The 12,267-nt window shown below is 37.6% G+C and overlaps 1 protein-coding gene across 1 annotated transcript in view; it reads left to right on the top strand.

The window, feature by feature from the left end:
• The window catches only part of EXOC6B (exocyst complex component 6B), a 530,863-nt gene that overhangs the window by 295,271 nt on the left and 223,325 nt on the right, over window positions 1-12,267 (top strand). Inside the window, exon 16 of the mRNA XM_081101107.1 lies at window positions 7,759-7,870. Coding sequence (XP_080957233.1) covers window positions 7,759-7,870 — 112 coding nt within the window. The remainder of the gene's footprint in view (window positions 1-7,758; window positions 7,871-12,267) is intronic.

Raw genomic sequence — 12,267 nt, forward strand, 5'->3', positions numbered from 1 at the left:
AAGTTTGGCTGCCACTGCAAGGAAGGGCAGGGATGTTGAGGGAGCTCCACCCCTTAGCATCGAGCACAGAGGACCTACCTAAGACTGAGCCTGGCCAGGGCAGCAGAAAAAGTCCTTTGATCTTTACTAATAGCATACAAGAACTATATAACAAATGACAGTAATCTGCCATTGGGTGATGGGCAAGAATGGAGAGGGCGGGAAGAGAGAGAGAGAGAGAGAGAGAGAGAGAGAGAGAGAGAGAGAGAGAGAGAGAGAGATTTTGTATGATAGGCATATAGGTATAGCTTTTGGGATCTCAGCACTCACACTAGGCACATGCTAGCATTAGAAAAATTTGAAATCTGTGAAGCACTGAAGGTAACCATAGCAACAACCAAACCCAAACCGAATTCAACTCCTGAATATACTAATGGCCCAATGGAAGGAGAGAGGAGGTCATTTTCAAGTATAAATACTATTACCTCAGCCTCTACTGTTTTACTTATGATATTCAACCTTCAATACAAAATGTGAGACATACAAAAAAACAATTAACAACTTATTGTCAAGGGACAATTTAACAAACAGAACCAGACTCAGAGGTGACCCAAATGATATTAGGGACTTTAAAATACCACATGCATGAACAGACGGGGACTTTTAGCAGACAGATGGAAATTATTGGGAAAAGTTAAATGGAAATGCTTGACATAAGAAACAGTTTTAGAGATGAAAAATTCCTTTGAGAGGCTCATCAGTAGATTTGACATAGCTGGGAAAAGAACTCAGTGAATTTGAAAATAGGTAAATAGAAGTTACCCAAACTGACACACACCAGAGAAAAAAATGATGGAAGAAATAAAAGATCCATTATCTGTAGGCCAATTCCAGACAGTGTAATTGGGAGTCTCAGAAGGAGAGGATGAAACTGGGAAGAAGAAATGCTTTATAAGATAATGGCTGGAAAAAAAAAAGATAATGGCTGAGAGTATTCTAAAAGCAATAAAAGACATCAAACTAGAGATAGTCTCCTATCAATTTAAACAAGAAAATAATAACAGAGAACAAAGAAAAATATTTAAACACACCATATGCAAATTCATGAAAATGAAAGGTAAAGGGCATTCAGGCGAAAAAAGTGATTACATGCAGGTTTAATGACAGGAATTGCATCAGACTGTAGATGAGAGGTTATAGATTTCAGAACCACTTCAAGATCCACAGTCAGATCAAGTCCATGGTCTCACCTCCCTGTACATGAGGGGTGTGTGGTCTGGCAGGTCTTTGGGCAGGTAGGATTACTCCTGGCCTGTAGTTGAGTGGACATGGGGCCAAGTTACAGGGCTGTTTTAGTATTTGCAATCAGAACAAGTTTGGAAGGCTTGCTTCTGGGTTATGGATGGGCATGTCTTCTGTGCAGTCATGGACAGGCAGGATTGGGAGCTAGTGGGTGCTGGAGTTGGGTCATGGACCACATCTGGGACTGAGGTTGGCAGGCAAATGGCACTGTTGGCAAGGTCAAATAGGCTCTAGCTGAGTTCACAGTGAATTGTAGTTTGTTCCTGTGTGTGTACTTCGGATTATTATGGGTAACAGCTCTGCCACCTGAACATGGGCTTGCTTTCTCAAAATAACCCTCTTTGGTTTTGGGTTCCACCAGGTTACAATCTTTTATCTAGATCCCAGAATTCCATAAAAGTAACTTTGTCCATGTATGACTGCCAAATTATTTTTGCTAATGGAATATGAGTGTGGGATCTCCTGTTCTACTATTTTACTGATGTCACTCATCTATTTTTTATTGCCCTTGAAGAAAACTACTTATCTAGTTACAATGTCTAGTAAAAGTAAATATATGCCAGGAATAGGACAAAGACATGAGAGAAAAATTGGATATGTTATAAGATGTTCAAAATAGGTGAAACTAATCCTATATAATAAAAGGCTAATGCGCAAATCGACTGAATGGCAGAACGACCAGTCGCTATGACGCGCACTGACCACCAGCTCAACGCAGGAGCTGCCTCCTGGTGGTCAGTGCGCTCCCACAGGGGGAGCACTACTCAGCCAGAAGCCAGGCTCATGGCTGGTGAGTGTAGTGGCGGTGGTGGGAGCCTCTCCCGCCTCCACAGCAGTGCTAAGGATGTCCGACTGCTGGCTTAGGCCTGCTCTCGGTGGGGAGCGGGTCTAAGCCATCTGTCTAAGCCATCTGTCGGACATCCCCTGAGGGCTCCTGGACTGCAAGAGGGCACAGGCCGGGTTGAAGGATACCCCTCCCCAGCCCGAGTGCCAGAATTTTGTGCACCAGGCCTCTGGTAACTAATAAGCCAGTGATGCAGATAAAATCAAATCATTGAAAAAACAAAAAAAGCAGTCAACAAAAAAGCTAAGTAGGAATATAGAACAGGTGAAACACACACAAAACAACTAGTACGATGGTAAATTTAAATCCAACTACAAGTGTTCCATATGCATGTGATTAGAATATGTTTACAGTTATTGAGTTTAGTATTCTCTAAATGACAAATTACATTTGTTAATAGTATTGTAGACATTTTCTGTTTTTCCTGTGTTTGGTCTACTTTTTCTGTCAATCACTAAGGATTGTTAAAAGTATCCTGCTATTATTTTACATGTGTATCTTTCTCCTTTTTATTTTATTTTATTTTCTATCACCACTTATTCCCTCTATGCTCTCTTCTACCTCTACCCTCCACCCTTTTGCTTCAGATATATTGAATATACTTTTAAGTTCAGATACAGTTAATATGTTATATCTTCTATTCATCCTTTTAAGTTTATGAAATGTCCCTTGTTATCTGTGTTAAAAATGAGAATAGTTGCCCTCGCCGATTTGGCTCACTGGATAGAGTGTCGGCCTGGGGACTGAAGAGTCCCAGGTTCGATTCCTGTCAAGGGCATGTACCTTGGTTGCAGGCACATCCCCAGTAGGGGGTGTGCAGGAGGCAGCTGATTGATGCTTCTCTCTCATCGATGTTTCTAACTCTCTATCCCTCTCCCTTCCTCTCTGTAAAAAAATCAATAAAATATATTAAAAAAAATAAAAAAAATGAGAATAGTTGTAATGTCTGTTTTGCCCACTCTTAATTTAGCTGTAAGTTCTTTTCTATGGTATGCATTTGTCTCTCCTATTACTTAGCAATCTTTACTTTTAACATATTTTCAAATACTTTAAACATTAAGGAAAAGTTTTTTTTAAGTATATTTTTATTTATTTCAGAGAGGAAGGGAGCAGGAGAGAGAGATAGAAAAATCAATGATGAGAGAGAATCATTGATGGCTGCCTCCTGCATGCCTCCGACTGGCGATCGAGTCACAACCTGGGCATGTGCCCTGACTGGGGATCGAACCGTGACCTCCTGGTCCATAGGTTGACACTCAACCACTGAGCCACGCTGGCTGGGCTAGGAAAAATTTTTGAGAGTATTATGATGAACGGAATACTTCTTACCTAAATTTACCAATAATTGACATTTTTCCATATTTAGTTTATTAATTCCTCCTTCCTCTTCCTCACTGTCTCTCTCTCTCTCTTTTCCTCACTGTATATATATATGAATGTAGTATTATAAACCCTTATGGTTTGTGTTAATTTTGATTAATTGGTTAAGATTTCTGTGAATATTTTGTATATGTACTAGCATTCTTTATTAAGGAGTCCTTCTCCCTTTGCTGTCTGTCAATCTGTCTATCTATATCCATCACCCATCAGTCATCTATCTATCGTTAGATCAGACTCATGGTTTCTTACTTCATTTAGTTGGTTCATTTTTTTACTGTCTTTTTTCATTTGGATGCTCAAATTATCCCACTTCATGCTGGCTCCTGTGCCTTGTTGATGCATTCCCATCATGTTTGACATTTCCCTTCTTATCCACAATGTCACTAATTTCTCCAAGGAGCCCAGTTCCTTTTAGTGCTGATTGGTATCTTGAAAATAAGATTTGGGAATGTGTCTGTATGTTTAAAACATGTCATTTTCAATCAACAATAGTTGCATATTGGTTTTTAATCCAACCTGCCTAATTGGAGTGGTTATGCTATTACATTAATGCATTTAGTGATATGCTTGGATTTAAGCCTGCTGTCTTACTTTTGTTTCCTATTTGACCCATTAATTAACATTTTTTTAAAATTTATTTCAGAGAGGAAGGGAGAGGGAGAGGGAGAGGGGGGGGGGAGAGAGAGAGAGAGAGAGAGAGAGAGAGAGAGAGAGAGAAGAGAGAGAGAGAGAGAGAGAGAGAGAGAGAGAGAGAGAGAGAGAAACATCAATGATGAGAGAGAATCATTGATCAGCTGCCTTCTGTACACCCTCCACTGGGGATGGAGTTGGCAACCTGGGCATGTGCCCTGACCTGGAATTGAACAGTGACCTTCTGATTCATAGGTTGATGCTCAACCACGGAGCCACACCAGCCAGGCCCCATTAATTTTTGACCACCTTTTTAAATTTACTTCCTTCTTTTTGGTTAACTGCTTTTGGTATTAGGATTATTTCCCCCACTGGCTTGAGTATAACATTTTTATTTATTTATTTATTGTTTCTTAGTGTGGTTTCTCTGGGGATTACAGTGTGCATCCTTAACTTACTACAATTTACCTCAAATAATATATCACTTCACATTTAACCATCTTACAACAGTATAATGTAATGTATCTTCTTTCTCTTTTGTTATTGTTGGCTTATACTTCACTTATATACCTGTTTTTACACCCTAAAATGTGCTTTGAACATTTAATAGCATTTTAAAATTCAAGGAAAAAGGTAGTTCTTTATACTTATCCACATATTTTTCCATTTTCAGGCCTTCTAATTCTTTCCTGCAGATTTAGGTTACTTTTGACATTATTTTCCTTCAGTGTGAAGAATTTATTTTAGCATTTCTTTTAGTGTATACCTTCTGGTATTATATATTTCTTAGCTTTTGTTTGTCTAAAAATATTTTTCACCTTTGTTTTTAAAAACATATTTTTTCAAGTTCTAGAATTCTAGGTTGACGGTCCCCCTTTCCCTACACTTTAAATATGTCATTCCACTGGCTACTTTCATTATTTCTGAAGAGTAACAAGTTGTCACTCTTTATTGTTGTTTTTTTCTCTGAATTATTGTCTTTTTTTTCTCTGGTTGCCTTTAAGATTTTCTCTTTATCTTTGCAATTTACAGTTTGTGATGTTCCTATGTGTTGTTTTATTTGCATGAATTCAGTTTGGGCTGTGCTGAATTTCTTAGATCTGTAGGTTAAAATCTTTTATCAGGTTTGGAGAAGATTTTGCTAATATGTCCTTAAGTATGTCTCCTTTCCATATTCTTCTTCTGTGACTCCTAGCTGCTTGATAAATCATTCAGATTTCATCATAACTTGAGTGAACTGAATGTGAGTCTCAGTTTTAATTAGTTTCAATTACTTCTGCTTCTAAATGGCATTGCAGAAGTCTTTTTCTTCCTAAGACCAACTCTAAAATTCCAAAGCTTCTATCCAGGGCCTTATCTGTGATCTTAACAGGATTTGAGCTGGGCTGGGTTTCAGCTTTAGTTAGTTTTTGCTCTCCTTTGGATTGGTTTCAGTATAGGCCTGGAACCTAAATCGCTTGCAAAATTTGCAAGATTTCTCTTTGATTTCTAGCACTGCCTCCACCATTTCTTATGTAACATCGTTTTTATAGGAAAGAATTGTTGGGTCAGTATGTTTATTTTTGTTTGGGGGCTTTTCCAAGATTCCAATCTGTAATATTAGCCCACGCTGTTAAAGGTTGGGCTGATTTCTCTCCATCCCACCAAAGCCTGTCAGCCTATGACTCTTACTCCCTCTTCTATCTGTGCCCAGGTTAGGTTTTGGCCCGAGATATGAAAGTGGCAGGTAGTCTTTGCTCACCTTTCAAGGGCTTGTTCCAGTGTGCAGTTAGTTCATTTACACATTACACTTTGTTGACATTTAAGGAAAATATAGCTTTTTGCTTAGACCTAGGTTTCTTGTTGATAGTCTTTCTTGTTCTTCTACATCATCTAAAAGTCAAACTTCTGCTAGTTCTTGTTAAAGCATAATAGAGATATGTAGTAAGCAAAGGATGCCATGACAGTAATTAATATCGTGGTCACCAGATTATTCTGGGCACCTGTGTTAATCATGATTATAGCAGCCTGTATTTATTCATAGCTCATATTACAATCAATATGATGTAGTTATGACTTTAATATGTGGAGGCTGAACAATAAGACCATTTTGTACATCGTTGTCACCTGAATATTCTAACACAATGCCTAGCACCTTATATTTGTGGAATGAAGTATTTCAATTCAGTAATCATTTTGGAAAGGATGGCGGTGGGCCAGAAAGTATTGGTTAATTAAACACATCCTTATGTGGATGCTGTAAAAATATTTTTGTGTATCACTTTTCTTAACTGATTATGGCTTTTCATTTTATAGTCTTATTTGTTTCTAATATTTTTTTCTTTTCAACATAGCATGACAATGTAGCTTGCCTATTATGTATTCAGAATTTTAAGATTTTTAATTCAACTGTAATAAGCCTCTGATTTCTTTCTGCAGAAAGAGAAATCAATGAGATAAAATTTGTGACCATTGTCCACAAGCAATAAATAATTGACAAAGAAATGTTCACACATCTTTTTTTTTTTAAATATATTTTACTGATTTTTTACAGAGAGGAAGGGAGAGGGATAGAGAGTTAGAAACATCGATGAGAGAGAAACATCGATCAGCTGCCTCCTGCACATCTCCTACTGGGGATATGCCCGCAACCCAGGTACATGCCCTTGACCGGAATCGAACCTAGGACCTTTCAGTCCGCAGGCCGACGCTCTATCCACTGAGCCAAACCGGTTTCGGCCACACATCTTTATTTACAGTTCTTGATGTGTATAAAAAGTATTATTACAGTAGTAACCTTATTATTGAAGAAATGTTTGTCTCAAAAGGATATCTGTTCTAGAAAGCCATCCTGGATAATGTTTTCAGGAGTTCATGAAGGATGTATACGTCTCAAATTTAGTCTGTTGGTTGCAAGACTGTTTTCTTTTGAATTTTGCATATAAAAATAGCTTTGGAATATTTTCTTTGTTTAGTTTTCTTTACTGAATAGAAAATGTCTTTACTTATTACCCTTGAAATAATAAGTGGGATTTCAAAACATATACTAGTATGCAGAATTAAATTACTGGCTTGACACACTTATTTTGGAATCAGAGCAAAATAGAGATGATAATACAGGAGGAGAGATATCCTCTTTATCAGCTAATTGTGTAAGAAGTCTATAGAGAGATCAGGCTGGAAAATTATAAATATTAATCTGTGAAGGAACTTGCAAGTATAGGAGAAATAATGGTTTTAGGCTGAGGAATCATCCTGGGGAACTTTTTATTCTGAGAGAGAGTACAGTGTAGTGTTTAAAGGCTGTGGCCTTTAGAGCTAGACTGCCTGTATGAAATCTACCTCCCCCCCTTTTGTTTTGCTCTGTACTCACTGTGTGACCTTGAGCAAGTTACTTAATTCCTCTGTGCCTTCATTTTCTCATCTGTAGAGATAATAATAAAACCACTTCATATGTTTATTGTGAAGATTAAGTAAATTTTAAATCATTGAAGTACTTAGAATAATTTCTGGCACACAGTAAATGTTATGTGCTACTACCATTATTTATTTATTATTATTACTATTGTTATAAGCACCACCTAATTTGTTTGCAATATAATTCTGCTACCTGTTATGACTAACTATTGACATTTCTTTTTCAGCACAACGGAAGTTGATGACATGATTAGAAAATCTACAAACCTGTTGCTAACCAGGACTCTGAGCAACTCTCTGCAGAATGTCATTAAAAGGAAGAATATTGGACTAACCGAGGTAAAGCTGCTCTTAATGGAGGCAGCCAAGGCAATATGTCAACAGATGTCCTAAGCTGTGGGGTTTCTTTCTTTCTTTCTTTTTTTCTTAAATTTATCACAACTTTCTATATGGTTCATCATGCTCTTCCAGGTGGACCCCTAATGGTGAAAGTGCAAAATAATTGTCTTGTGTTTTTCTTTGGTCACCCTGGAGAAGTCCATTATTAGTTTTTGAAAGTCACTTTTTCTCTCTCTCTCATTGTTTTCACTAGCTTAACTTATTTTCCTTTCTGAAGATGTTGGGTTAAATTTGTATTATTTGCCATTGATTATATAATCAAAATTGTTGGTTGAAGAATATAGTCAATATCAGGATCCTGTCCAAATGAGTGGCAGTCCAAATACAACATACAAGATGAGATCATATTTTGCCTGCATAAATCATTGATGCCACAGATATTGGTACTTATAGTCCTTGGTCAGTGTTAGACTTAGCTTTAATTTGTGAAATACCTCATGTCTATGAATGGCATTTTACTCTTTATCAGCATGTAAGTCTGTGGATTTGGGTGGGGAAATGTGAGAGAAAGGCATTCATCACACTTCTGTGGAAGCTTATGCAGTCTCACAAAGAGAGGAGGGATATCGTACATATGTTGGGGACAGGATCTTGGCAAAATGAAGATTTGGAGCATTGGCATGAAGTCCTAAAATTTAGAAAGATGTGAAGTTTCCTTTCTCTTGGGCCCAGGATTGCATGGGAGGCTCAACCTGCCATTTTATGGAAATTATAGTGCCAAAGTGAGTGCTTGGAGGAATTTTTGTTTTCACAGGGAAAGAAAAAGGCTGTTGACCATCTGTTTTACCTGTAGTGGTAGTGTAGTTAGAAAGGCAGTTGCTCTAGAAAAAATTGACATTTTCAGATATGTACTGTCAGGGATTATAGTGAAAGTTAGTAAATGGTTAATGATACTGACCCACAGGTGAAGACAGCTTGAAGCCAGGTGAACATCTTCTTCTGTTTTAAAATTATTGTTTTTATTCCCTCTGCTTAGATACAAAAATATTATAATGTGGGATATAAGCAGTGATGGAATTCTACTTATAACAAACTTTTTTTTTTTAAATTGAATGCCGCATATGACATTATTTAGGATAGTTTTTTCATTTTGCAGAGATTCCTTTTTATTGTTGGGTATAGAAATAATAAATATTGCTTTTGTGTGTCTGATAATAGGCTAACTCATAATCAGGCATACTATAGAATAGGAAAGTTGGAGTGAATAATAGAAAGTCCTGCTTTTGTTAGATTGTGCTGTTCTCCTTTTCTGAATCCCAAGTAGGACAAGAAGTTTGTTATTTATTTTGTGAACTATTTCTACATATTAACTTGATATAATTCTTCTTATGCCATTTGATTTAGCAGTCTCTTAAAAAGTCATTTTAAACAAGTAGTATAGCAGGAACATATTGTGTTAGAAACAGCTTTGGCCTCAGAAGACTCTTGAGTTTAGTTGTGGCTATGAAATTGATTTACTGTGACATCTTAAGAGAAAGACCTAAATTCTTACTTCTTTGGTTTTCTTGATTCCATTGTCAAGGGCACTGTTCAGATCAGATAATGATAGGAAGAAGCAGTATGAGCTTATCAAAGAAGTAAATGAAAATTCTTGGCACTATCTAAATGAATGCTAAATGTTATTCCTAAGTCATTAGATTTCTTTAGTCAAATATACTTTCTTTTTTTAAAAATAATGTATTTTATTGATTTCAGAAAGGGGAAAGAGATAGCAACATCAATGATGAGAGAATCATTGATTGACTGCCTCCTGCGTGCCCCCAACTAGGAATCAAGCCTGCTACCCAGGCATGTGCCCTGACCAGGAATCAAATTGTGACCTCCTGGTTCATGGGTTGACATTCAACTACAGAGCCACACCAGCTGGACTAGGCAAATATACTTTTACTATCAGTATCTTTGCATATGAATGAAGGAATGAATATCCACAGGCATTTATTTTGGAGGTTATGGTGGTATGTACATGTATAGACACACACCTGGTGATTTTTTTCATCACCAACCAATAAATCCTGGAATAACTATATTACCTTTGGAAAGAGAAGATGTTTTGTCTTGCATTGTTGTTAACTAAAGTGAATTCACATCTGGAATTGTCATTATAAGGCAACATTTGTGGAATGATTTGTATTCTTCAAAGTCTATTCATAAATACCATCTCATTTAGCACAATAACATCTGAAGCAGTCTGGGTATGTGTTATTCCCTTTTTATAGAAGACTAGAGGCCTGGTGCATGAAATTCGTGCACAAGTAGGATCCGTAGGCCTGGCCGGCGATCAGGGCCAATCTATGGGGTGCCCGGTGGGGTGATCAGGGCCCCTGCTCACACCCGCCTTGGCCTGGTGCCCCCTGCTCACCTGCTCCACTATCCCACCACGGTCCCACTCTTGTTGGGGCCCATTGGGGCGGCAGCGCCTCCACTGCTGCCCTCTGCCAGTGCTGCCTCGCAGAAGCCCGCCATGTTCCATGCTGCCCCCTGGTGGTCAGCGCACATCTAACTCCTGATCAAACTCCTGCCTGTGGGGACAATTTGAAAATTAGCCTTTTATTATATAGGATATATCATTAAATTTCAAGGAGATTGCCTAAGGTCATATGGCTAGCAAAATGATGGAAAAGAGGCTTAAGTCCAGGTTGTTTTTCTCCCAAATGTATTAACTTTTACTATGTGTACTACCCTTCACAGTGACTTAATTATTTCATCATAACATGATAGAGAGTTTTACATGAGGTCCATAGTAATGTGGAAATATTTCTTATTAGAGTTGGTTTTGTAACAGGTGGAGCTGAGCTTTCTATCCCTTGTGTGTAAGCTGTGTTTAGTTACTTCCTAAAAATAGACTATGGAAGGAGGAAACAAGTTACTTTACAGTAAAGAAATATGACAAACTACCTCACTCAGGTGATCAAGGTTACCATCATCAGAGATAAGTTGTGTTGTTATGATGTGATGAGAAGGTACTTCACCTCTGTGGTATTTCTTCTAAAACCTCACTCTAACCAAGAGAAAAACATTAAACAAGCCAAAATTGAAGTACATTCTAGAAAATAACTGACTAGTATTCTTCAAAACTGTTAGGGTTATTAAAAAGAAGGAAAGTCTCAGAAACTGTCACAGACCAGAGGAGCTAAGGAGACATTTCAACTAAATGTAATGTGGACTCTTAGATGGAATCCTGAAAAAGGTTAAGAACATTAGTGGAAATCAGACGAAATTGGAATAAAGTGTGTTGTTCAGTTAGTACAAATGTTGGTTCCTTTAGTTGTGGCAAATGTAGCATAGTAAATGTAAGATGTTAACAATAGGGGGAACTGGGTGTGGTGTATTTGGGAACTCTTTGCAACCATTTTATAAATATAAAACTATTCTAAAAGGAAGTGTTTATTTAAATTGAAGAGTGAGAGAGAGATTGAAGATAGGAAGTATAAGACAAATCTTTGAGGGAATTTTGTTACATAGGTAAGCAAGGAAATAAGGTGATAGCCAGTAGGAGGAGTGGGTTAAGCAAAAGTGTGTGTGTGTGTGTGTGTGTGTGTGTGTGTGTGTGTGTGTGTTAATAGAAGTAATACCATGTTATTTCTGACGAGAACGTACAATAGAAAGCAAAAGTTGATGTAGGAAAAAGGGGGAACTCCCTGCAGCAATGTGAGTAGGAAAGAGTTTTAGAACCTAGTGCAATGCAAGGGATTGGCTGTAGGTGGTGTAAACTTCACCTCCGGTAACATATGAGCATCAGAGTATGTGGATGCAGATGGTGGTGGTTGGGGATATATTTTGGTGGTAGGCTCTAAAAACCAAAAACTTTCCTGCAGTGGCCTACAGGGCCCTGCATAATTGATTCCTCACCTCCCTCCCCCCTGGCATCTGTGTCCCTCTCCGTTAGGTTTGCTCTGCCCCATCACTCTGGCCTCCCTTTACTTTACCTGAATGAAAAGCTTGAAAGTAAGTGTTGGGGTTGAAGGAGAGAGAAAAAAATCTCTGGGTGTATGGAAAAGAGAATTGATTTGCCCTTGATTATGTCATTATTTTGTAGCATTAAATGTCCATTAGTGGATATGAATTAAAGTGAGTCTGGCCAGCATGGTTATACACTTTCTTAAGCTGCAGTTAACTGGAGATGTAACTAGTAAGTCCATATCAATAATTGCCTTTAGGAATTTGGTATATATTATGCTCAATACTTTATTATTTATATTAGTATTTATATTTAATTATAATGTATTTATTACTTCTTTGGTCTCACATTGATGTTATTACTTCAATTTTAAGATGATAAAAGATAATAACTTTGCCTAAATCTAGACAGCCAATAAGTAGTTTAGAAATAAGGTTTC

The sequence above is a fragment of the Myotis nattereri genome, assembly GCF_964212035.1.
Source record: "Myotis nattereri genome assembly, chromosome: 10".
NCBI classification, from domain to species: domain Eukaryota; kingdom Metazoa; phylum Chordata; class Mammalia; order Chiroptera; family Vespertilionidae; genus Myotis; species Myotis nattereri.